Here is a 26,438-nt window from a genome sequence, read left to right on the forward strand (position 1 = left end):
CCTTACCCACGGTACTATCTTTTTTGCTGCCCCAAAGTATACATTAAGTGAATAAAATATAAATAACTTTTTATTTATACAATTAAAAAATTTATACTGTCAGTGGATGTGTATTTCTCAACCTTTTTCTGACCACAGACTCCTTCTGAACTTGTTCCCTTCTGGTAGTCCCCTAGTCTTGTGCTGTGGTACCCCATTCACATGATTTTTGTCTGAGACATCCTTGCAATATGATGCACCTGGTTGAGAAGTTATTTATAAAACTGAGACCATAATTTTTTTTGGTGTCTCTCCTGCAGTGCTCAGGGGACTGGGAGCCACTCGTGGGGATACGTGGCCCAGCCCTTCAGGCCTGCTGGGTGGTGCCTGGGCTGGCGGTGCTGAGCCCTAGTGGCCTCCAGTTCTTTGAACCATCTCCTAGGCTGTTGAGAGCATAACATTTTAACCTTGAATTGCATGATCCAGCCTTCCGTGGGAGTCAGGTCATGGGTCACTGCATACACTTCTCTTCCATCATGGCTGCCACAGATCATGACCCCGTCGGGGGACTCACAGAATCTTTCTACTGTGCAATCATCATGGAACAGCCAGTGCTCATTCACTAGAAACAAGAGAGAAACTTTCATGACAAAGTGTGAAAAATTACTGGCAGCAAATTTTCATTCAAAGCAAGATCTAAGGTTATTTTAAGCAGAAAGTATTCCTTTATTATAGACAGTCCAGAGAGAAACACTCATGTCTGAGTACTTCTGTTTAGGATCCTGGATGCTGTGAGTTTGAGATATGCCTACTATTTGATGTCAGTAAGCCTACATTTGTGAAAGAGGAGTGTACTGAGTGTTGTAAATTAAAAGCAAAGGGAGATACTCATAGAATTTTCTTCTGATAGATACTTAGCTTTTTAGGTGGCATCTGAAGAAGGAGAATTTTAAGTAATCCGGTAGGGAAGTGAGTTAGCTATTATTAAAATTCTTCTACTGTCATTTAAGTATTTAAAAAAATGTTTAAAAGTCAAACTTGTAGAATCAGAGAGTAGAATATTGGTTATAGGGGAAAATATTAGTTTGAGGGTACAGAGTTAAATATTATAAAATAAATATGCTGTACAGATACACTGTACAGTACAGGGGCTGGAGTTAATGGTACTCTATTGTATTTGTACAAATTTCCAATGTGGGTAGATCTTATGTTAAATGCTTTTACTACAGAAAAGAGCAGTACTATAACATAAGGGGGTGAGGGAAGACATTTTGGAAGTGTTTGATAAATTTATGACCTATGTAAACATGGATTCATGGGTGTATATCTTATTTCTGAATTCGAACATTATAGGTTTGCATTCAATACCTGCAATTACTTGAAAAGAAAACAAGACAGTAAAAATAAGAGCAGCATGAAGAAAGCCTCTTTATTTCACAAAGATCACTGTGCTACTCTGATGGAGAGTGCTGAGTAACAAGCAAAACGGTGGATACTCTCTGAAGCATGAAACAACATTATGGATGGCACTTGCATGTGGCAACACAAAAGTTGTCTTTGGATATTCAAACCAGTGATCCTGAAAAGTTTTTCTCCCCAGAGTAGGAAACAGTAAACATAAGAAATGCAAGTTCTCAAAGAAAGATTAAAGATTACAGAATGCAACTTACTGAATTATATTTTTCTGGAAAGGAAAAGATGGAGTTTTATAAATACAGTTAGGATTCAAAGGAGAAAGGCTGAGAGAAACAGAGAAGAGTCATCCTTCTCACAGTTTCTGTGAAATGATAAACCTTTTGCAGACATTCTGTCAACAAAAAGTTTGTCATTCCACTCTGATAAAATCCAAATCGAAACCACGTTCCCTCTGGATTTTTGTTTAGTATTAGTGAGACATTCACCTGCAGTTTTATCCTCCATAAACATGTCAAAGGCTATTCTGCCCACCGGGCCAGCGTCTGCAGGGGAGCGCTCATGCTGGGGCACAGGGGCGCTGCTGAAGGTGTCCAGCATGACGGTCCTCTGGTCTGCAGAGCCTGAGATGAGGACATTGTCGATGGCCCAGTCATTCTGATCCAACCCATCGTGTCTTGGCTGCCACCAGCGGAAGCGAGTAGCTATCTCTTTAGCATCAGGGGGGAGCAGGATATTCACAAATCTGTAAGAAAATGAGGGTGGGAAAAAAATCTTGTCAAATATCTCATTAAAGAAAAAGACTCACAATCAAAGCTAACATTTTTTTGTTTGATTTTTTTGGGTCACATTTGGTGATGCTCAGGGAGTACTCCTGACTCTGTCCACGAGGGTCACTCCTGGTGATGCTTGGGACATCTTTGCAGTGACAGAGATTGAATCGGGGTCAACCACATCCAAGGCAAGAGTATTAACCCTTTCCCTTCTTCTCTCCCTCCCTCCCTCTCACCCTCCCTCCCTCCCTCCCTCCCTCCCTCTCTACCTCCCTCCCTCCCTTCCTTCCCTGTTTCCACAGCCCGAATGTTTGAGGGCTATTTTCAGCTCTGCTCAGGAAAGATCCCTGGCAGTGCTCAGAGGACTATATCTGATGCTAAGGATTCAAACTGGGTCTGCAGAATACAAGGCATGTATGTTCTTTAACCCTTGTACTATCTCTTCAGATCACTCACAATAAGATAAGAGACTGTATGTCACATGATGGGTGAGGGGAGAGTTATCAACTAAAGTAATTTTTTAAAAAACCAATGTAAACATGCATGATTTTATAAAGCCTCAAAAGTCTCAATTTGAGGAAACAAAACAAATTCAAGCATCCTCGAATGATCTACTTATTCTACCTGTCCTGGGTAGGACTGAGGAGGCCAAAGGCTCTGAGAGTCTAAACCAGGCACACCATGGTAGATACAGGGCAATCACAGATATTTTTTCTGTGACCTAGAGACTGGTACAATGTGTTTTCTTCCATTAGAACTTTGATTTTTTTTCATCTCTCACTAATACCAGTAACTTTTTTGGAATATGGACCCTGGACTATTGCCGAATGTCTGGGCTCAGTCTGACAGTACTCAGCTATAATTACTTTATTGTAGTTTGATTTTTGTCTTTACACTTTACTGAAAACTTCACACTAAGAAATGCTGAGCAGAAACCATGGTCTAACAAGACCATGGTGTGGTCCCTGCTTGATCCAGTCACTGGGGCAGATGGGGACAAAGATGGCTCCATGCCTTTGGGGGTGGTGGGGAGCTTTAAAGAATAGAAAAAGAGTAGAAAGCTGGGGATATAGTTCAGTGATAGAACACTTGTCTTACATGTGTGAGGCCCTGGATTTGATCCCTGGCATCACCAATACAAAGAAATTTATATAAAAAACAAGCAATCAGTATGCGCTTAGCTCTTGAGAAAGTATTTACAATTCATAAAATTTCCTGAGGTTTATTTGTTCCTGTATAAAGTTTCACCTCTTTTATCCATACATACTAAATTCACTTTCCTTTTTTTTCAAGGCTCCCTCAATTTAGTGCTCCAAGGACAGGACCAACAAATCCGAATTCACACTGTGAGGAATCCTTCAGAAGACAGGTCTTACTGATGTCTCCTTTAGTCTTTTCTTCCACATTGAAGATGTTTGGTTCGTTTAGTTTTAATTCATACGGTATCTCCCTGTTGATTTTATTTTTCCTTCTTCTTCATTCCTTTATGTCTTCACTGAGGTACAGTGTGACCGGAATAGTGAACAGTATTCCAGATAGGTAGCAGTCAAAGCCCATTTAAATTTTTTAAAAGTTGAATTTCCAATACTTTAATTTTTGGGGTTTGTTTTTGGGCCAGTCATGCTCAGGGGTTACTACTGACTTTTTACTCAGGAATTACTCCTGGCAGTACTCAAAAGACCATATGGGATGCCTGGGATTGAACTGAGTCAACTGTCTGCAAGGCAAATGCCCTAACCACTGTACTATCACTTCAGCCACAGACTTTAAAAAAAACAGATATACCATGACTCACAACAGTATTAATATTTACATTTCAGGCAAACATTATTGCACCATATGCAGAATAAAAGTGCAAGTATACCTCTACCCACTATCCCTATGTCATTTCTTGTTCATATGTTCATTCAATTCCACTCCCCACCTTGCCAATGCTCCCCTCCCCTCTGAGTTGCCTGGAAAATTAAATTCTGTTGGCAGAACCTCAGGGTTTATTTTTACTAGCCATTCTCTATTCCTTAGCTTTGTTTCTTTCTACTCCAAATATGAGTGAGAGCATCTACCATTTGTTTTTCTCCTTCTGACATTTGCTTGACATTATCCCTTCCAGTTGCATTCAGATTGTGGCAAAATGAAAGAGTTCATCATTTCTTATAGCAGAGTAGTATTCCATTGTGTGTATATATCTTTCCCAATTAACGTTTTTGTGTTTTGGGGATAGAAGTCAAGGAGAGGAATGATTGGGTCATATGGTAGCTCTACTACAACATTTTCTTAAGTCTCCCCGCTATTTTCCATAGAAACTGAATCAACAGTGAATGAAGGTACATTTTCACCACATACCCATAAGCATTGGGTGTTTCTGGCCTTTTTTGATCAGGTCATTCTCACTGATGTGGACATGATCATTTTAGTTTGTATTTTCCTGGTAATCAGTGGTGAGGAATAACTTTTCATATGCCTTTTGGTTGTATATATGTGTTGTTTGGAGAAGTGTCTTAGCTCTGCCATGCATTTTTTTGAAGGGGGGTGCAGGGTTTATTGTTGAGTTTTATTTATTTTGATTATTAATTCTCTATCAGATGTACAGTGTACAATTATTTTTCCCACTGAGTAGTTTTATCCATTGTTTCTGCTATGGTATAAAACCTTCTCAATTTTATGCAATACATTTTGTTAATGTCTGCTTCTACTTCCTTTGCCAATACAGTAAAGTCAAGGAACATCCTCTAAATACTCTCAATATTATAATACTCTCAATATCCTGGAGAGCTCTGCCAATATTTACCTTGATGTATTTTTTTTTTTTTTTTTTTGCTTTTTGGGTCACACCTGGCGATGCACAGGGGTTACTCCTGGCTTGGCACTCAGGAATCACCCGTGGCGGTGCTCAAGGGACCATATGGGATGCTGGGATTTGAACCCGGGTCGGCCGCATGCAAGGCAAATGCCCTACCCGCTGTGCTATCTCTCTAGCCCCACCTTGATGTATTTTATGGAATAAGTTCTTTAATCCATTTTGAATGGAATTTTGTGTATGGTATATGTAGTGGCTGGTTTTAAAATAAGGCTTTTTTATTTTTATTCAGTTTTGTCAACACCATTTGCTGAAGTGATTTTCCTCTCTCCACTTTACACAATTGGTTCCTTTGTCACAGATTAGTTATCCCTGTATCTTACAGCTTGCTTCTTTGCAGTTGGTTCTATTTCATTGTCCTGAGAGTCTGCTTTTATACTAATGTCACACTGTTTTGATTATTAAATATATAAAATATATTTTATATAAATATGAAATCAATTTTATATAAATATAAAATTTTATACTTTATAAATAGTATAAAATCAGAGGAACAGTGCCTTCCAGCTTCTTTTTCTTCAGAATTACTTTAATTATTCAGGGAATAAGTCCTTTTTCTAATTCCTTGAAGAATGTCATAGGAATCTGGATAGAAATTGCATTGAATTATGCTTTGGGTAGAAAGGTCATTCTAACAGTGTTTAGAAGAAATAGTTATTCCTTCCTATCTGTGAACATGGACTATTTTCCCATTTCCTTTTGTTTTTTCCTATTTCTTTTAAAGTTTTCAACAGAAAAATATTTTATTTGTTAAGTTGATTTCTAGGTATTTTATTTTTTGGACATAATTTTAAATAGTATTTTTAAATTCTTTGTCTTCTACATACATAATTTTATAAAAAATATAACTAATTTTTGTGTATTGGTGTTAAAGTGTGCTATGTAACTGTATAGATTTATAGTTTCTAGAGTTTTGACTGGCATAATACTTAGACTTTTCTATGTATAATATCATGTGATCTGAGAACAGAGATAGTTTAATTTCTTTCCAAAATTGAATTCCTTTACTTCTTTTTTCTTGCTTAACTGCTGTGGCTGGGACTTCTACTATGTTGAGAAATAAGCATGATGAATGTAGACATCCTTCTACTATGTTGAGAAATGTGCATGACTTTAGAGGAAAGGCTTTCAGGTTTTGTTCTGTTAAGTATGACATTAACAGTGAATTTTTTCTATACAGCTTTTACTATGTGAGGTAAGTTTCTTCTATTTTGTTTAGAATGTTTTAAAAAAATCATCAATGGATTTTAAATCTTGTCCAAAGCTTTCTATGCATCCATTGATAAAATTATATGATCTTACTTGTCCTTTTGTTGATGTGGTATATCACATTTAATTGATGTGTGTACACTGAAACATCCTTGTATCCCTGAAATAAATTCCATTTGATCATAGTGTATGAATTTCATTATATATTGTTGAAGTTGGTTCACTGTGATTTTGTTGAGGACCTTCACATCTATGATCATCAGGAATGCTCTCTGTAATTTTCTTTTTTGGAGTTATCTGTTTACTTTTGGTATGAGAGTAATACACTTTGGGGGGAGGCACACCCAGTGGTGCTCAGGGCTTACTCCTGACTCTGAGCTCAAGGGTCACTCCTGGCAGATGTTGGGGAGCCAGACAGGGTTTAGAGGAGTGAACCTGGGTTGGATGCGTGCAAGGTAAGTGTCATATCTGCTGTACTCTCTCTCCAGACTCTCAGGATAATGTTGACTTTATACAGAGACTGGAAGAATTCTTCTTTCCTTGACTTTTTAGAAGAGCCAAGGTGGTTTGGAAGGGGGCAGCTTTTGTTTTGTTTGCCTTAGGCAGATGCAGGCAACCCATTGCTAATCCAACTTAAGTTTGGAATGGCTTTAACCTACTTCCTGTTCTGAAGGGTTCGGAACTCATAACTCCTTGCTGATTTGGAGGGGATGTGATGTGCTCCTGCTCTAAGTGCCAACCTGGAATCTTGCCTGGTTCAGTTCTTGCCTCTGGATCAGGTTTTGTAGTCATGGAACTTTAAAGCTGGGACATAGGTTTCAGCTTGCCTTCCTGTCCCCAGGACAATGGTCTATGCCTTTGCAGTCTCTGATGTGGCCGAACTCTTCCCAATATGAGGTTTCATGCTCCTTAGCTTTTAAGTCTGTGACTGTTCTTTGTTTCACAGCAGAAAATGCCTTGGAGACAGTGCTGGGATTCTCAGTGAATTTCCTCAGAGGGGACTCACACAACATGTTGCATTTATATTTCTATGCCTCAAGAATTTTCTCTAACTCCTCCTTTTCCCTTCATCTTGTTCCAACCTCCAAAATGAAGATGTCCATCTTTTTCACCTTTTTGTGCATGCTTTAGACCATGATTAATGGATTTGGAAGTAAAGTTCAACTATCATTCCTAGACCCTTAATTGTATAGTTATTGGCAGTTTGGTGATCACCAATCTTTCAACAAATATTTTCTAAAGTTCACTTCCTTAACCATCTCAGTTTTTTTTTTTTTTTAGTTTTTTGGGTCATACCCAGCGATGCGACAAGGGTTACTCCTGGCTCTGCACTCAGGAATTGCTCCTGGTGGTGCTCAGGGGACCATACGGGATGCTGGGAATTGAACCTGGGTTGGCTGCGTACAAGGCAAACATCCTACCTGCTGTGTTATTTCTCCAGCCCCGCCATCTCAGTTTTGAAGCTTATCTGCACACCCTGTTTTGTAAGACCTGGTTTAATGACTTTGATTTTTGTAAGCTTCATTAAACCTTTCAAACATTTTATAACATGTAAATAATATAAGAAATCTGTGCATTCTTGAGAATTACACAATCAGTCTTTAACCCAAAGAATCATTTTTTATCACCACATATTTTCCCTTATTCCTAATTGAATTTTGTCTCTGAAAAATTCTTGGTATATTTAATAACCTTTGGAGTGGAAATTTATCTGAGGCTGCTGAAAGCTTAAATAAATTATTCCATTTTTCTCACCTTGGTCAATTCATTTATCCTTCAGAGAGCTTATGTTATGCTTTTATCTTCTAGAAATAAGACTTCTTCCTCTGTATCTGCTTTTTAAGTGTTGAGGAACACATACTTCTCCAGAGAAAGCAAGGAAATAGTCTACTTGGCCTACTTTTTTCTAAGCAATGAGCACTACTTTTTTCTGTTTGCATTATTACTCTATTCTACTGTGGAACACTTTGATTCTATTTACACTCCTTAATCGGTGTCCAACTTTAATGCTGGTGCAGGATTTAAAACTTTGGCTGCTGGTAGAGAGATTTCTCAATTGCCATACTTCCTTTCTTCCTTCACAGCGAGACCCCATCTGTTTAGCGAGGTGAACAGACACTTAGAAGGAAGACAGGGTGCCCAGATTCCCTTGCATCTGGGTGTGCTTCTGTCACTAAGTGCTGGCTGCTGGAATATGAATGGACTATGGGCAACTTGCCCCATCCTCCTTCCTGCTGGCTGCGAAGTGGAGGAGCTAGACTTCCCCTTTTGTACCCTGAATAGAAGTTGTGTGCTGAGTGCAGCAGAAGTAACTAGAAAGAAAGAATCTGGGTCTCTGGTGCTGGTGGAATCATTATAGCAGCTTTGGAGCACTTTTGTCTGGTTCTAATTTATATAAAAAAAGATACTTTTATTTAAGTTATTCTGTTTTTTATTCATAGATAAACAGCAAATCTAAATGATCCTATAACAATAATTTAACATTGCTTTTATTTTATCTTTTTTTTTTTTTAAGACTGCCCACTGGGTGTCCTGCACTGAGTAATATGTCACCTACATTTCTTCTTTGGGGAATTTTATTATGCAAATAAAAGGGCCACCTTTATTTCAATCCTCCCTACCCTGCTTTCTTCTTTTCTATTCTTTTTTCTTCTCTCTCTTCTCACTTTATTTCTTCTCTTTTTTTATTTAAGCTTATTTTTAAAAAATGATTGAGGTTCTATGATTCACAAAACTTGGAAATGATGGTTTCCTATACACATTCTTTTCTTTTCCTCTTCCCTGTCCTTCTTTACCTATTTTAATAAATATACTCTTTTTTATAACATTTTTTTTATCTTTCCAATGTGTCACGTTACTTTCTGCACTTAAAGATAAAATGTTTTATTTATTTAATTATTTCCACCCCCTTTTAAAAACTGAATCACTGTGAGATATACAATTATAAAGTTGTTCATGACTGGGTTTCAGTCATACAATGTTTCAACACCTGTCCCTTCACCAGTGTACATTTCCTGCCACCAACGTTCCCAGTTTCCCTCCTGCCACCTCTCCTCACCCCACCCCCAGCCTGCCTTTATGGTAATTTTCTTCTCTCTCTCTAAGATTAAATGATGTAAAATGATATATTCACTGTTTTTATTCAGGGTTTTAAGATAAGAAACTTAAGAATAGGCTCTGGACTTCTTAAAGCGTTTCTAAGCTTCTGTGTGTGTGTGTGTGTGTGTGTGTGTGTGTGTGTGTGTATTTGTGCACGCTTTTATTTTCTAGCACCTAATTCTTTAAAATTAAATAACACAAATAAGTGTATACTGCACAAATATACAAATAAAGGTTTTATGTTTTCATTTTCTCAAAAATGTTACTGTGGGGCTGGAGTGATAGCACAGGGGGTAGGGCATTTGCCTTGCATGCAGCTGACCCGGGTTTGATTCGAAGCATCCCATATGGTCCCTCGAGCATACCAGGAATAACTCCCGAATGCGTGAGCCAGGAGTAATCCCTGTGCATTGTCGGTTGTGACCCAAAAAGTAAAAAAAAAATGTTACTGAAATGACAAAATTACTTCATACATACCTATTTATATGAGGGTTTTGTACTGGATCTATTTACTCTTGGCATTGTGATAGTATCTTTTATCTTACTTTGGTACTAGAAAACTGATTTGTCTTAAAATAAAATCCTAGAGCAGCTGTTGAAACCTTTCATAAACTTTATCTTCATGTCAGCCCCAGAGGCACCTTCTCCAGTAAGTCAGGTGAGGCCCCTCTATGGTCCAGGGACTCACTGCTGGTCAGTCTTTCTAAACTTTTTTGGTCCAACACACTATTTATTAGAGACAAAACAGAATACAAACCCAGGTTTACTGTATTGGTCATAGAAGATTTCCATGAGCAGATTCCAGGTAATGCCTCCATTGACAGAATATTCAAGGAGAACACCTTGGTTACGGTTGTTTGGTGGAATCAGGCATCCGTACATGAAGTAAAATTGAATAAACTCCGCATTAGTGAGGTTGAGATCCACAGTGATCAACAGTCGGCTGCAACCCTAGGAAAAAGAAGCAGAACATGACACAACAGTAACGAGGGATCCTTATCATAGGTTAGACAGGGTTTTCTCTGGTTTCTAGCATTTTATATTTCTTTTTTTTAAATACAACTAATACTGTAATGTTGATATTATCATCTCTACAACTGTGGCATGGCTCTTTGCATGCAAGAGGTGCTCAGCAAATATTTGTGAACTCTGAAATTCAGTATTGAGTTTTTACTTACATAGGACAATATAAGTAGACATTTTATATTTTTTTATAAGGAAGTTATGAGTTGACATTAAAGTAACTGTTGTATGCTTTTATTAATCTACTAAACTATTCAATTGTTTATAGATGTTTACTAGTTTAAAAGACATAAACTGGGTAAGGCGGTTGCCTTGCACGCAGCCAACCCGGGTTCGACTCCCAGCATCCCATATGGTCCCCAGGGCACCGCCAGGAGTAATTCCTGAGTGCAGAGCCAGGAGTAACCCCTGTGCATTGCCGGGTGTGACCCAAAAAGTAAAAATAAATAAATAAATAAATAAATAAATAAATAAACTTTTATTTATTTTACTTGATCAGAAATACATATTTTTTTTTATTTTTGGGTCACACCCAGCTATGCTCAGGGATCACTCCTGGCTCAGTACTCAGGAATTAGTCCTGGTGGTGCTCGGGAATTGAACTCAGCCCGGCCGCCTGCAAGACAAACACCCTACCCACTGTGTTATCACTCCAGCTCTGATCATAAATATTTTTTATTAAACACGTTAGATATATCATTTCCTTCTTAGAAGGACATAAAAATTTTAATAAAACAGCATGTTGATTATTTATTTGTTTGTTACCTATTGCTTTTTGGGCCATACCTGGTGATGCTCAGGGCTTACTAGGGCTCTATGCTCAGGGATCATTTCTGGTGGTGCTCGGGGGGACCATACGGGGTGCTAGGGATTGAACGTGGGCTGGCTGTGTGTAAGGCAAGCATCCTACCCTCTATATTATGGCTCCAGTTCCTACAGTGAGAATTTTAACAGATAATTAAAACATGATTATATTTGGCAATTTCATACAGTTTAACATCATTAGTGATAATAGTTGCAATGTTTTTAATCCAAAAGTTTAGGGCTTCTATTGCCACTTATATCAATTTATTAATGTAGGAAAGTAAAAATTTCTTAGTCAAGTGTGTGAAGAAAACTAGGACACTGAGAGTTCCAACTAAGTTAGAAAGAGTATATGAATACTGCATTCTCAGTGTTGGTGTTTATAAATGCTATGTGCTCTGTGTCCTCTCATTATTCTTGGGTTGAAATGCTGAATAAATAGTTACTTCATTGGCACAAATACAAATTCTAAGGGCATGGTAGGAAAGTAAAGAAATGATAATACATTTGTAACTTTTAAAGGTTTAATTGCCTATGAAGGATATTTAATTATGGTACTGCGGAAATCCTATTTTTAGCAAGTTAGGGCAGTGAGGTAGAATGACTGATATAAAAAGGAAATTTCCAACATTGCTTTATTCACAAAATAATCTGCTATAATCACAGATGTCTAGCAGGTACTCACAATTATTCTATACTGGATAATTTATAGAAAGGATTAATTGTTAATAAATTCAGGAAACCCTTGAAGTTTAGTTTTCAGATTTTCTGCTCCTTATATCCCAAATCTATTATAAGAGGTAGTTTTCCATTAGTGCATCCCCACCCTCACACAGTGCAGGCACCTTTCCCCAAATGGGTGAAAATTTATTTAAGTCATGTGTCATGTGTGTGTGTGTGTGTGTGTGTGTGTGTGTGTGTTTGTGTGTGTTGAAGTGCTAGAACTGAACTCTGGGTTTCACAATGTGAGCCAGGGACTCTACCACTGACTTACATCCCTGGTCACCATTTATGTGTTTTTATTTATTTATTTACTTATTTCAAAATGTGCACTTTAATATGTCTTTACTGATGCTGCCCTCCTATATTACATTATCTCAAGTGGTTTGTGATTGGAAAATATTAGATATACCATTTTATTAATCTTTATAAAGCTGTAAGTTCAGAGATGGGCCATTCTTTTCCCTAAGTAGGCAATAACTGTCTCCTTGTGGGGGGCATGGGAAAGATCCTGGGGAGGGGATTGGAGCCTTGTGTGAAACTGGGGTCACTTTTTGTTTGCTTAAAGGAGGGAGATTTCCAGGGCAGAAGGACACTGAGTGATTTTTTTTTCTTTCTGAAAAGGACCTGGTAGGCCTAAGACATTAAGAAACTTCTGATTTAGAATAACTAAAAAGCATGTTGATGGGGCTGGAAAGAGAATAATGGCTACAGCCTTTGACTTGCATCCTAAGTAAGTCCCCTGAACAAAGCCAGAAGCAACTCCCTGAGCATCGCCAGGTGTGGCTCCCAAACAAAACAAAACAAACAAAAAAAACACTGCATCTTGATTTGCCAATTGAAATTCAAGAGGCTCAGTACTGGAGGAAATCAGCAAATGCAGAAATGAAAACCCAGCCACAGGACACTCACCCCGCTGAAATGGAGGGCCATCCCGGAAGCCACCGCACCACACACTGTACTTAATTTCCCTCCGTTCACAGCGAGCCAGTTCTGGTTGGATGGAGCTCGATTGAAGTTGTCTTTCAGTTGGGTTGGAAGGGAGGTCTCGGGCTCATCACAGTACAGGCCACCCCACTGCTCATCACAGCTGGGTGTGGAGCAAAAGAAAGGAAAGGCAACATCAAAGCCCTCACAAGAGTATTCACAAAGGAGGGAGGCCCACTTTCCTGGTTCAGGATGATGAAAAGGTTACTTATCTCACAGAGCTGGCCAGAATTTACCTGCTCTTCCTAACAGTGCTTTAGATGAGAAATGAAACTATGAATTAACCGCCTCTGGGCTTGCCTGAAGTACTGGTTTGGGTTTATAGCTGGAGAGTATGAAGCAACTTCAAAGTATGCACTAATCTAATATCTTGTCTCTAATGACACATCTGTGGACCTTAGGATAAAACTACCTGCCAGACTAACCTTGGGTCCTACTAATTTATTAAATTGGTCCAACAGAGTTTTTAGGGCACTACTACAAACAGCAGGTATTTTAGATAACATTTGTTATTTCTGACCAAAGAATTAACTTTTCTGCTCATTGTGTGAGTAAACGGGAGTGTCTGGGAAGCTTAGGGATCTCAGAGGTCATTCTGGATATGAACTAGACTCAGCTATAGAGTCTTAGAGGAGAAGGTATTATGAATATAGAATTTAGAGAAGGTATTATGTACTTTCTATCAACACCTTCATTCACAGCTCTCCATTGAACAGCATGACCTTTCAAAATAAAGCAGAGCCGACTATAGTAGACACCTGCCCCTGCCCCCACTTACTTAAACACACTGTATTTAGGTACTTTCAAAGATTACAAGGGTCTTCAAGAATAACAAACTAAGCCCCCCACCAGATAGATATGCCTGATAATTAGGGTTCAATATACGTTCTTATGCAAATACTATTACCATAAGTAATGCATGCAATGACATACATTCAGATCGAAGTGAGAAAAATGACATAGGATGTTTTATTTTCAGTCAGAACACAGTGAACTTCTGAACTTTCTTTAATGTCTTTTCCAAGACTCCGGTGTATCAGAGAAACACAGGAGGAAATAAAATAGTCAATTATAATTCAGCCTTTCTCTGACAAATAGCTATTGTTCAATTTCTAATTTCTAGAAAGAATAAAGATACAATATCCATCAACTCCATAGTTAGTTCAAGTCATATTTCAAGAAAAAATGTGTAACCCAAGGTAGCTGGGGAGCGATTAAAAAAACACTTAAAAAACTCCTGGCTGGAATGTGAATGAGAAATTTCCTATAGAAAGAAAAAGAAAAAGAAAATCTACTTACACACAGTTTCCTTGGATACACCTTCCGTGGCCACTGCACATATCTACACAGCCGTCCCCAATGTAGACATTATCTATTGCCCATGTCTGCTGTTTGTCAAAAGGAGCTGGTTGATGCCAGCGGAAACGAGTGGCTTGGGACCTTTGAAGTAAAAGAGAATTATAATGAATGATGCAGCAGAAAGAGGGTTGAGTTCTGGTGTGTCTGAATGAGCGCATGGAAGGGAATAACATTATAGCTATATTTGATGTAAAACCTGGATGAACAAAACCAAGTCAAATTGAACTGCCATATCTTGAGAAAATATTTTGGGCCTGTAATCTTTCTGAGCCTTGGAAATGTGGGGTAAATTCAAAGTGATCCTAAAACTACCAGTCTCAGAGGCACAGTCCTGAGATATGGGAGGAATTACTTCGGACTGAGGCCAGGGTTGCTGATAAATCATATGTGCAAATTAGGAAGAGATGCCTGTATCTCAGCAGCTGTAAACCTTATGCCTGTGACTGGTGAAATAGGCTATGGGCTGAATTTCCACTCCTAATTCCTTCCTAGATGCAGACAGTATTGAAAGCTGACTGGCTTTCAAATACCGTCTAGCTCCCATAGCATTCCTGAGGTACTCTCCCACTGAAAGTCTTAGGACAAGAGGAGTGAAGGGCAGAGAGATCAGCAAAACCCTAGATAGACTGGCTGAGAGAATGGTATTGATTTAAATGTAATATAGATTGAAGCCAGAGTAGATTCTTTCAACACAGAGGCAGAAATCCCTGGCTCATTTGCAGGCAGCTTTGAGGAGTATCTTGTTTAAAGTCACGCATACAAAAGCCTGTTTCAGAGACGCTAGATGGCAGTAAAATTCAGACAATGCCTCAGGTGCCAATGAGTCTGAACATTCAGAGATGGGGAAATAGTCCAGGCCAGTTTTGTTTCATGGATTCAGGCATTTCTGTCTGTAGCACTATCTTCCCATTGTTCATCAATTGGCTCGAGCGGGCACCAGTAACGTCTCCATTGTGAGACTTGCTGTTACTGTTTTTGGCATATTGAATACACCACAGGTAGCTTGCCAGGCTCTGACATGCAGGTGGGATACTCCCAGTAGATTGCTCGGCTCTCCTAGAGGTACGTAAGAATCAAATCCAGGTTGGCCGCATGCAAGGCAAACGCCCTACCTACTGTGCTATCGCTCCAGTCCGCATTTCTGTCACAATGAGAATTTTACTCCTTTGACTCAGAGAGATCTATTTTATAAAGGACAAAGACCAAACAATGGTAAGAACTTTATAGATTTCTAATTAAAGACATTTAAATCAGGGCCAGAGCGATAGTCCAGTGGGGAAGGCGTTTGCCTTGCAAGCAGCTGACCCAGGTTTGATCCCCCATCATCCCATATGGTCCCCCGAGCACTGCCAGGACAAATTCCTGAGTGCAGAGCCAGGAATAACCCCTGTGCATCGCCGGGTGTGACCCCCAAAAATAGCAAAAGAAAAACCCACTTAAGTCAATTTTAGAAAACAGAAAGAAAACAGATATGAATGAGGATCATCAATTCAGTTTGATTTGTTTACTGAGCATCTATGCATTGATTTTTTCCCACAACCCTTCTTGCACCTCTGGTCTTATACATTCTCAGTGAAATGTCTACCCAATATACTCTTATACCTTGCTATTGCATTTTTCTTAAACTCCCAACACATCCTTGATCCATAAGATTCTGCCTGAAATTCTCCTTCCTCACCTTCCTCATTGGGCCATTCACTTCTGGAATGCTGTTCTCTCAAGATCCAAAGCTCATAACCACCAATCACGCCCCCCCCTCCCCAACACACACATCAGTGCTTCCCTGCTGCCCCTGTACTTGGACTGAATATTTTTCTTTCCTTTATCTTCAGGTCTCAGATGAATGTCAGATCATCATTGAAACACATACTTCCTGCTCCCTTTTTAGGTCATCTTTCTTCCATAGCTAACTGTTCTTTCTCTTCATAGTATCTGTCACAATTACAGCCACTAATATTTATTTGCACGTGTATTTCTTAAATGTCTCTGCCTCAGGAAAGTAAGTTATGAGAGCAAGGTTAGCTGCCTTATGTTGAACACATTATATAATTATGCACAGTGCCAGCTACTTAGCATGTACTCAATAGGTACAGATAGTTGATCTTTTCTTATAGTAAGTGATGTGAATATGATCTCTTGAGGTCATGAGACTCAGTGGTTCTGTTGATCAGTTAATTTTTAATGACTGGTATATTAATAACTATACCTGTGTACACAATAATGTGACAGCGTGCAACACTACAAAAACAACACACAGTGGAATATCCTATCTCTGGAGCTTATCTTTACTTGGATTCTGACAAGTGGTACTTCTGTGTAGTACTTCTGGAATATTGTTTTCGGTCTTCTTTGATTAGAGAAAGTAGTGAAATAATAAAATGTCCTTGTTTCCTTAACATCTCATGCATGTCATGCATGATCCATTTAAGCACATGCCACATTTATTAAAGTTACCTATTGGGGCTAGTGAAATAGGTGAAAGGGGTAGAATACATACCTCATGTATGCATGAGACCCTGTATTTGACCCCTAGCACTATCTGTTGTAGTTCTATTGGACTCCAAGCACTGAGCACTGAACCATCAGGTCCATACAGGCATGCTAAGTGTCACCAGGAATGGCATGAGGTCCTCTGAACACTCTGGGAAGCCCTCCACAAAGTGCCTATTTATAGGATTATTGGATTAATCCAATTTCTATCACTCTGCTTTTCCATCCAGTATAAACTAGGTTTAATCCTGCTTAGCTTCCGAGATTGGGTGTGCTCAGAGTGGTATGACGTGTACAGTTCTCTATCATTCTGTTGTTCTGTCGCTTATAAGTGGGGTTCCACAATGTTTACTTGAAGACTCTAAAGTTTATCATAAGTAAGGCATCTGGGAAGAGCCAAAGGAGAAATGCCTTGTAGGGTGGCTGGACGGGGGTCAGTTGGGAAAGAGGGATATTATGTCTGCGAATGGGTGATGAGAAAGTCCAGCAGTGGCAGAGGGTTGGCAGGAGATGATTCACAGGTGGTTGCTTTTTGATCATTGGCTTTTAATCACAGTCCAGACAACCACTCAGCAGAGATTGTATAGAAGATCTAAAAGCCAGATGTGTTCGTTGTTGGGGTGAGAATAGTTTTTACAGAGACTTCTAACCATGACATTTTGGTTTTGTACACTTAGTGGCACTCCACAGGAAAGAGGATAGGGGAGACAACATGTAAACCCTGTCACTTCGTAGGGGTGATGATAAGTGAGGGCACAAACCTGTACTCTGGTAATAGAAATACTCTGAGGATGGTGACAAACTGGCCCTATATTAGAAGGGCGTGAAAGCAGAGGATCTCTAAGGATGTGGTCTCAGATGTGACTGTCACCCCCTCCAGAGTTTTACTTTCTTGGGAATCTACATCTGGTAATTATGTATCTCTAAAATAGGAGTATATATGTTATATAATATACTTTATAAGAAAAGGAAACATGTTTTCACTAAGGAGATGAACTGAAATAGAAGTCAAAAATTAAAATCTGGGAGTTGAAGTCCCAGCCTTGTCAGTGCTTCCCCACGGACAGCCCCAAACACTCAAATTTATGTTCTGACACCTCTCCCGCCCCTCCCCCCCTGAAAGTCAGAAAACGCTACTTCCTGCCTCATAAGGGTGTTGTGAAAATTAATTAGTTGGCATTTCCCAGGACCTGCAAGGGTTTTGTGCAGTCCCTTGATAGGTTTCATCATTTATCCTGAACTTCTTACACAGTGTGAGAGGGCCCTCCCCAACCCGATGCTCCTTCTTGGCAACTGGAGGAAACAACCCAGAGATTTCTCTCTTCCTCCAAATCACTGCTACCGCTCCCTCTGCATCTTTTCTGAACTTCTATCATTTACTCTACCCAATCTATTGTACATAAAGCATGCCACTAAATGTTGCTTCATAAGTAGATAAGAAATCTTTCATTATATTTCCCTAAACTCCTTCACACCTTTCAATTGGTTTGGTTACATAACTTGGTGTATTTGTATATGTTCCACTGAATGACCTATGAAATCCTCAGGGTCAGGAGAAAAAGTCCATTGATAAAAAATTATATATAGATGTGTGTGTGTGGAGGGATGGTGGTGGTGTTGGCACATCAAGTGGTGCACAGGGTTTACTTCTTGGTTTACCCACCGGGATCACTCCTAGTTGTGGTCAAGAGAATCATGTGATTCCAGGGATTGGCCGTGTGCAAGTGGACAACTTCATCCTTGTACTATCTCTTAGGCCCTTATTTTCAAACCTTTCCATGTATCTCTGATGTTTCCCTTACTCTCAGGTTGATACATAAACTATGAGCTTTGGTTTCAGGAACACGAATTAACTGGGACAAAGGACTGTAGCGGGCTGAGCAGATCCTGCTTTGGGAGAGAGCTTCATGAGAAGACACTAATCTATGAACAAAAGAAAGAAGGCACACTTTGGGGGTGAAAATGAAGGGATGACTATCACCACTCTCTTGGCATAAAAATTATCTCATGAGTCACGAGACTGGTAGTCAAGATGGGGGCTTAGTTAACTTCTTACTCTTCGAAATGAATCTAGAGTCCACCGTGTCCAGATTTAGTATACCACCTTTGGAGATGATGTCATTGAGAATTTTAGTGTTTCTGGATGGTAGACAAAGACTTGGAGAAATTTCTTGATTCAGCTGCTAGTAATGAACGATTTATTTTAGATATTGTAGAACTTGTGGTTAAAAAAAATTCTCTTGGTGACTACAACTAACACTGGGAATTTATAGAACATCAAAAGACAATTAACACTGAAAATTTATAGAACATCAAAAGACTAACACTTTGGGATTTTGACATAATAAGAATCAGCCCAAAAAAGAATGTATACCGTCATTTGATTTTCCTTTCTCTTAAATTTCTTATAACACACTTAGATCTGAATAGTGACTGGGGAGGGGAAGGTGTTTAGATTACAGATTATGACCCCAAACTAATAGGATAAAGGTAATACACCTTCATAAGGAGACCTAGATCCTTCTTGTTCTCTTTGTGCGGAGATCTGCATTTCTGCTAGGGTGAAAGATTAGCACCTGAAGTATTTAGATGAGTCATACCCAATGTGTCTCCTCCTTGCTTGTTAAAGTGCACATGGAGAACTTTGTCCAGCATGCTTTAGCATGGACTGTGTGTCTGTGGGAAAAATCAAATAACCTCCCCAGTGTCTTAATCCTTATCCTAAAAGGGAGGACAGGGGACTTTGAGATTACTGGGGACTTAAAAGATAAGTCAACCAAATATTTTGATTTTTATCCTAATTTGAACCGTATACATTTCATGAGACACCAGGGATATTTCAATATGAATATGGAATTAGTACTGAATAGATAATTATCATTAATTTTATGGTATGATAATGATATCACAGTTATGGGCATTTAAAATTCTTTCTCAGAGATATACTGAAATATTTACAGTTGAAATGATCTAATGGCTTGAATTTATTTCAGCATAGTATGGGAGTGGCAGGAGTGAGTGGTGCTATTGATGTAACAAGACTGATCATAAATGAATAATTGTTGAAGTAGTGATTTTATGGAAATTTAGCATGTATTTTCCTCAATTTGATGTTACTGCACGGTAAACAATGTTAGTCAAAAGTAATCTGTGGTCCACTTATGTATTCAATTTTTTTCTGCATCCAACACTGCTCACTCCTTGCTATGTGCTCTTACTCTGGTGGTCCTTGGGGGGGAACATATGTGGGGATCAAACCAGGGTTGGCCTCATGCAAGGCAAGCACCTTACCTCTGTACTATTTCTCCAGTTCCATTTGTGGTCCTTTTAAACTCACAGTGAAATTCTGATTTGAGAATCACTGTCACTGTCACTGTCATCCCCTTGCTCATCGATTTGCTCGAGCAGGCACCAGTCAAATCTCCATCATGAGGGCTGGAGCAATAGCGCAGCGGAAGCCGACTTGGGTTTGATTCCTCTGCTCCTCTTGGAGAGCCCAGCAAGCTACCGAGAGTATCTCACCCGCACGCCAGAGCCTGGCAAGCTACCCATGGCATATTCGATATGCCAAAAACAGTAACAAGTCTCACAAGTCTCACAATTAAGACTCACTAAGTGAAAAAAACTTTTTTTTGGGTAAAAATAAGATTATTTTGGTTGTTATTTTGGTGATGATTATCATTAGTAGGAATAAGAAAAACTATAACATACTCAGTAAGTTCACTGAGGACATCAAACACAGTGGACCAGCCTTTAGATAACAGGAATTTCCTATTGATAACAAAGTATATTCTCAATGGAGAATGAGTGATTCATACTTTATAAAACTACTTTATGTTCTCTCTGTGTATGTGTGTGTGAAGCAATAGGTGTAACACTAAAAAATATCAAAATAATGCATAAAAAGATAGATACATTAGGGAAGTGCAAGACTTCTCTGACATGAGTGAAAAAAATCAATAAGCTGTTTAGCAATGTAAATGCTTGCCAAAAAGTCTTTCAGAAACTACTCCTAAGCTGGAACTTTTCTTTTCTTTAAAAGAAATTTGCAATTCCCTTAATCATTTCTTCAGACAAATTTAATAAGTGTTGTGCTTAACTACTACTTTTTCTAAGGATAAGACCTTTCCTTTGTTTTCAGTCATAGTAGGTGAGAATGTCACTGAAAAATTTCCTCCTGCTCAAAATTTGTTTACGTGCAATAAGCTGTAGGCATCTCCTTGGATCACCCCAATCTTTCCTCTCTTCTTGCCCTTTCTTATACTTATCACCTTTCTTTTAAACTTCCTGTGAACATTAAATAGCTTCCCTGCTGTGGTTAAAAGCCACTTGGCTTCCAAAGTATTGTAGTTAATCTTTAAAGACTGTGGTATCAGCTGGGTCACTGGGGCTAGCCTAAGAGAATGGATCATCTTCAAACTGTGACTTAAAATAGCCCCATACGGGAGCCATGAGCCTTACAGTGGCAGCTCCTCCCTGGGTCCCTTCTCAGTGGATTTGGGTTACTTGCTGAAGACTCACCTGGTTCTCAGGTGACAGGTAAGAACCCATGCCACTTGAGTCACCTGTTATTTTTAGGTTTGGGAAATAGGAGGCTGGTTTAGATGAGGAGCTAAGAATCTGGTAGCTTCTCGTTTTTTAGGAATGAAAAATTTTATTGGGGAAACTGGCTGACAATTTTTATATTGTTTTATACTTTATAATGTTACTTCATTACTGCTACCACAAAGGTGTCAGTAACTCTACATTACTCTCCCAAGATCCCTTCTCCCTTCTCTGCTTTGACTCCACTGGACCTGTTTTTACTGGTTTGTTTCCACAGGGGACTGTCTTGTTTCCTTATACTCTGCACACAAAACGAGCATATGCAGTAATTTTCTTTTGCCCTTGAACTCACTTCACTTAGATTCCCCCTAATTCTATCCAGTTGCAGTGAACTGCATGATTTCATCCTTCTTATAGCTGAATAGTATTCCATTGTGAATATATACCACAATTTCATTATTCCACTCATCTGTTGTTGGGCATATATGTTGTTTCCAGATCTTGGCTATTGTGACTAATGCTGTGATACACACAGGTGTACATACATCCTGGAGGATTAATGTTCTAGCATAAAGTCCCCCCCACACACACCCAGGAAGGGACTTGTAGGTCATGTGGATGTTCTATTTTTAAATTTCTGAGGAATCTTCGCACTGTTTTCTGTAAGGGTTGGACTTTTCAATAGTCCCAACGGTGTCTTATTGGGCAGGGGATATAGTTCAGCAATAGCACTTGCATGTGGAGAGGTCCTGGGTATGAACCTTGGAACTACAAAGGAAAAAAATGCAGTACTACCAAAAAAATGCTGTAATAAAAGGTAGTACAAGTATGGAATGTTGTAGAGTCTCTGACATCAGAAAAGTTGCATTCATTTTATTATATATAACTGAAACTTTTTTACAACATCACTATCTCCTAATTGAAAAGCCAAGTAAATTAATTGTAAGACTTTTTCTCTTCCTGACTCTTTTTTAGTGATAGCTACTTCTTTCTGATTGATATTCTCTTCTCATTTAAATTTTGGATACCATATTATTTGGAGTATTATTCAACTTTCCTGACTGTATTTTCCAAGTTCTTTTAATAGCTAGTTCACTCATTGTGCCATTAAATGTATACACTGGAGAGGAAGTTGGCAGCACTGTACCTGCCAGTGCTCGGAGATCACTCCTGGCTCTGTACTCAGGGATCAATTCTGGTGTTGCTCAGGAGATTACATAGAGTGCTGGGGAAAGAATCCAAGTGGGCTTCATGCAAGGGAAACTCCCCCCAACCACTGTTCTATTGCTCTGGCCCTTACTTTTTTCTTAGCAGATATTTTCAGTGTAAAACTCACTAGACTTCATATTTTTTTCTACAAATCTTACCTCCCCTAGCCTTGCATCATGATTGATGTTAACTAGACTCTAATAATCAACATTTCTTAACAATATGAGAAATGAGCCTTCTTCCATCAGCAACACTTGTGCTTACCCTCCCCCCCCTGCTTATGTTCATGTATCCCTGCTTTGTTCATTACTCTTATTATTTACAGAATCTACAGCTATCCTTTAGGGTCAGGTGCCCCCACCTTCCCACTCCCAAACACCCTCTTGCTCTCATATTCAAGTCTATCTCCTACCTCTCAGCATTTACATTCCACAGAGGAGCACTAAACTAGTGTTAATGATTAGTTGATGTTGATTGGGTTTATTCTCATTTCCCTCAGATTTTATCTTCTTCTGTGGTGGGAACTTAAGCTAAAGTGCAGTCATTGCTACTGACTCACAGTCCAAGGCACTGCACTCTACCACCATTTGCCTTCCGGGAAGATCTAACTTAACCAGTGCATAGAGGAAGGAATAGAGACAGTGATTTTTATCTACCTTCGGTTTATTTAGGTTTTAACCTTGTCATGTCTGGAGCTAAGCCTCAGTGTTCTCTTCCCAGTGGAAGGCACTAGCATTCAGGTTGGCAATGTAGCTCACTACATGCTTTTCATGTATGAGTTCTTGGTTTGTTGGCACGCCGAAAACAAAAACAAACTTCTACCAACACTGTTTCAGTCTTGCAACTTAGGGACCAGGACATCATCTTCAATAATGCCCGTTTCCTCACTGTCCCAGGTCCAACACTGAGCTCAGTTATCATTACTTCTTCCACTACTTTCATAGCTTCCGTACCACAGTTTACGCTCATTAGTATTAGTTCAAACCACCATATTTACTGCCTGTTTAAGAGTTTAAGTAGCTTAAGTAGTTTACATCTACTTTTATCTGTCCTAACTTGTTCTCCAGTTAAAACAAGGGTTTTTGAATGCAAATCTTATCATCAGTGCTACACCCTAAGGATTTTCAGACTTCATGTAAGAAATCCACAAATCTTTCTCTTTCTTCTTCTTTTCCTAGTTAGCTCCTATCCATCCTTTACCTCATCTCAATTACTATTGCCTCAAGAAAGTATCCCTTAACCTTTTCTGACCAAGAAAGATCTCCCTATTTTATGTAATTTCAGCACCAAGCAACCATCCTTCATTAATTATCAGGGTCGAATTAAACATTTATTTTTGTGATTGCTGTGATCTGTTTAAGATATCTCCCACAGGACCAAATGTTCAGACAGAGATAAATTCAGTTTCTCACACTGATCTACAGAACAAAGCATTTCAAAAGCAACTGTTAAATGAACAATGGAATGATAGCTACTGATATATCTGGCTCTTCCACTTTGGGGAACGGTTTGATATCAACCTGTAGACAGTTAACCTCCGTTAATTCTCATCACATCTGTGCCAGCCATACTGGGATCCTAGCCTGGCGTTTTCATGATAAGTGAGTGGACAAGCTACAATTGGCAGATTGTCACAGTCACCCATAACTGCCCCTTAGCACTTGGATCTAAGCTGTCAGTACTATGTCAGTATAGTGAACAGCTACAAACTGAAATCCTCACAGATGGACAACAGAAAAATTAATGTCTCAACACTCTGGAGTAAATTCAAGTGGAAATAAGAACACAACATATTTTGAAATGTATTGTATTCAAGAGCAGATATGATGTAGATATGCTGATTTGTGTTGGGACAAGTACTCTGCACCTGACTCAGTGTTCTAATGATCCTTACCATAAAGCAAAGAATGATTAAAGTGGGGCTAGTGTGAGTTTCACCAGAGCCCACATCTGAATTACTCAAAGGGCTAGTTAGAAGACACTGTTGCCTTTAGGAGTCTTTTTTTTATTTTATTGAATCACTTTGAGATAGTTACAAGCTTTCATGTTTGGGTTACAATCACACAATGGTCAAACACCCATCCTTCCACTTAGGAGTCTTGTACAACATGAGTTTCCAAGGTAGTATAAATGTGCATTAATATTTTTCAACTATCATTTGAAAGGGTCAAAATTCTTGTGGGTATGTGCAAGACAATTAACGGATAGATTAAAAATGAGGAATAATTACTCTTATTGAGCAAAAGACTCTGGGGTTTAATGACTAGCTGGAATAAATCTTAAAATGTCATTTATTTGCAAAATGCTACAAAGTAGCTTGGTAATAATTCACAGAATTCATAAAGACTTAAAAGACTGCTGCTTTAATGGAGTTTTTTTCTATTTCACTTAATAAGATCACCTTAATAATTCATGTGTGGCAATACCTTTAATGAGCAACAAAATCTCGTGTATCTCATTTAAACTTGGCAACTCTGCTGACAGTTAATATAGTCTCTTCCTTCTGAGCCAGCCACTGCAGAGCAGCCTAGGCTGTTAGTAACTAAAACCATCCCATTTATGATAATCCCAAGAAAAATGATGCCCTACATGAACAGTGAATTTTTATAGTAATTTCCTAGAAGATTTATTCATTTTTTTTATTTGGGGGAGTGTGAAATAACAATAAAGAGCCCATGCTAGAATTTAATTTTTCATATACTGCAATGGTTGTTCTACTTGTTTTTTTAACTGCAGCAATACAGGCAATGTTCTTGAAGGGAACAAGATTTTCTATCAAGACTTTAAACCTTTCCTATGATTAGAATCTTAGTTGCTAAAATCAAGAGAGGGACGGGGGCGGGGCTACACAATAATACCCTAGCAGAAAAGGTGAATTCTTTGCATTGCTTAAACAGGAGTGCATATACACACAATTTATATTTAACTACCTTACCAGTAACGTCTCCATTCGTCCCAGGCCTGAATTTTTAGCTGCCTCTCCTTACTCGTCTTCCCCAACGATTGGAGGCTCTTTCAGGGTCAGGAGAATGAGGCCTGTTATTGTTACTGTATTTGCCATATCGAATATGACAATGATACAGTGACCTTACCAGAATTTTCTAGGAAATTTTATTAAGCCATGATAACTTCTTAAAGACACTATGAATGGGAAATTTACAATGGCTATTCACATGAAAGATGTTCCAGATGATAATACTCTTAAATTATGGGTTCAAAATAAAATTTAAAAAATCAGATACTTTGGGGCTGGAGCAATAGCACCGCGGGTAGGGCGTTTGCCTTGCACGCGGCCGACCCGGGTTTGATTCCCAGCATCCCATATGGTCCCCTGAGCACCGCCAGGGGTAACTCCTGAGTGCAGAGCCAGGAGTAACCCCTGTGCATTGCCGGGTGTGACCCAAAAACCAAAAAAAAAAAAAGAAATAAAATTAAAAAAATCAGATACTTAATTTTAATCACAGTTATTTGCTACATCTACTTACATGATACCACTTATGTTTACAGTAAGTAGTCTGACTGACAGAAAGCAGATACGACTTAAAACTATTTTATTCCAAGGGGCCTGTTTTAAATTTAAGACTTGGTCTTGCAAATCTAAATCAATTGGAGAAAATGATGGATCCAGTCACTGTTCTTTTGCATAGGCTATTCTCTAAAAATAGTAGGGACCAGAGGGATAGTACAGTGGCTAAAGCACGTGGCTGACCGGAGTTCAATCCTGGCACTTCACATGGTCTTCTGAGTGCAGAGCCAGAATAAGGCCTGAGCACAGCCAGGAGTGGTTCCCAAACCAAAACCAACCAACCACCACCATCACCACCACCACAAAAAATAAAAATGTCTGAGTTAAGAATCAGCCAAGACTTGTGTTTTGGGAGAACATAAAACAATGTCACTACAAAAACTGGTTTCTATTATACATAAGATTGTTTTAATAAAGCATGTTGGCAATGCCATAAGTTAGCAAC

General features: G+C 38.9%; 1 protein-coding gene across 3 annotated transcripts in view; it reads right to left on the bottom strand.

Annotated features, from left to right (window-relative positions):
• Positions 1–26,438, bottom strand: part of RELN (reelin) — a 530,126-nt gene that overhangs the window by 36,230 nt on the left and 467,458 nt on the right. For all 3 annotated transcript variants that reach the window (XM_055133703.1, XM_055133707.1, XM_055133712.1), the window contains exons 47-51: positions 14,164–14,304; positions 12,790–12,967; positions 10,088–10,281; positions 1,881–2,137; positions 447–601 (exon numbers count right to left, since the gene is read on the bottom strand). In XM_055133703.1, the coding sequence (XP_054989678.1) occupies positions 447–601; positions 1,881–2,137; positions 10,088–10,281; positions 12,790–12,967; positions 14,164–14,304 (925 nt within the window). The remainder of the gene's footprint in view (positions 1–446; positions 602–1,880; positions 2,138–10,087; positions 10,282–12,789; positions 12,968–14,163; positions 14,305–26,438) is intronic.

Source organism: Sorex araneus, chromosome 1, assembly GCF_027595985.1.
Source record: "Sorex araneus isolate mSorAra2 chromosome 1, mSorAra2.pri, whole genome shotgun sequence".
NCBI classification, from domain to species: domain Eukaryota; kingdom Metazoa; phylum Chordata; class Mammalia; order Eulipotyphla; family Soricidae; genus Sorex; species Sorex araneus.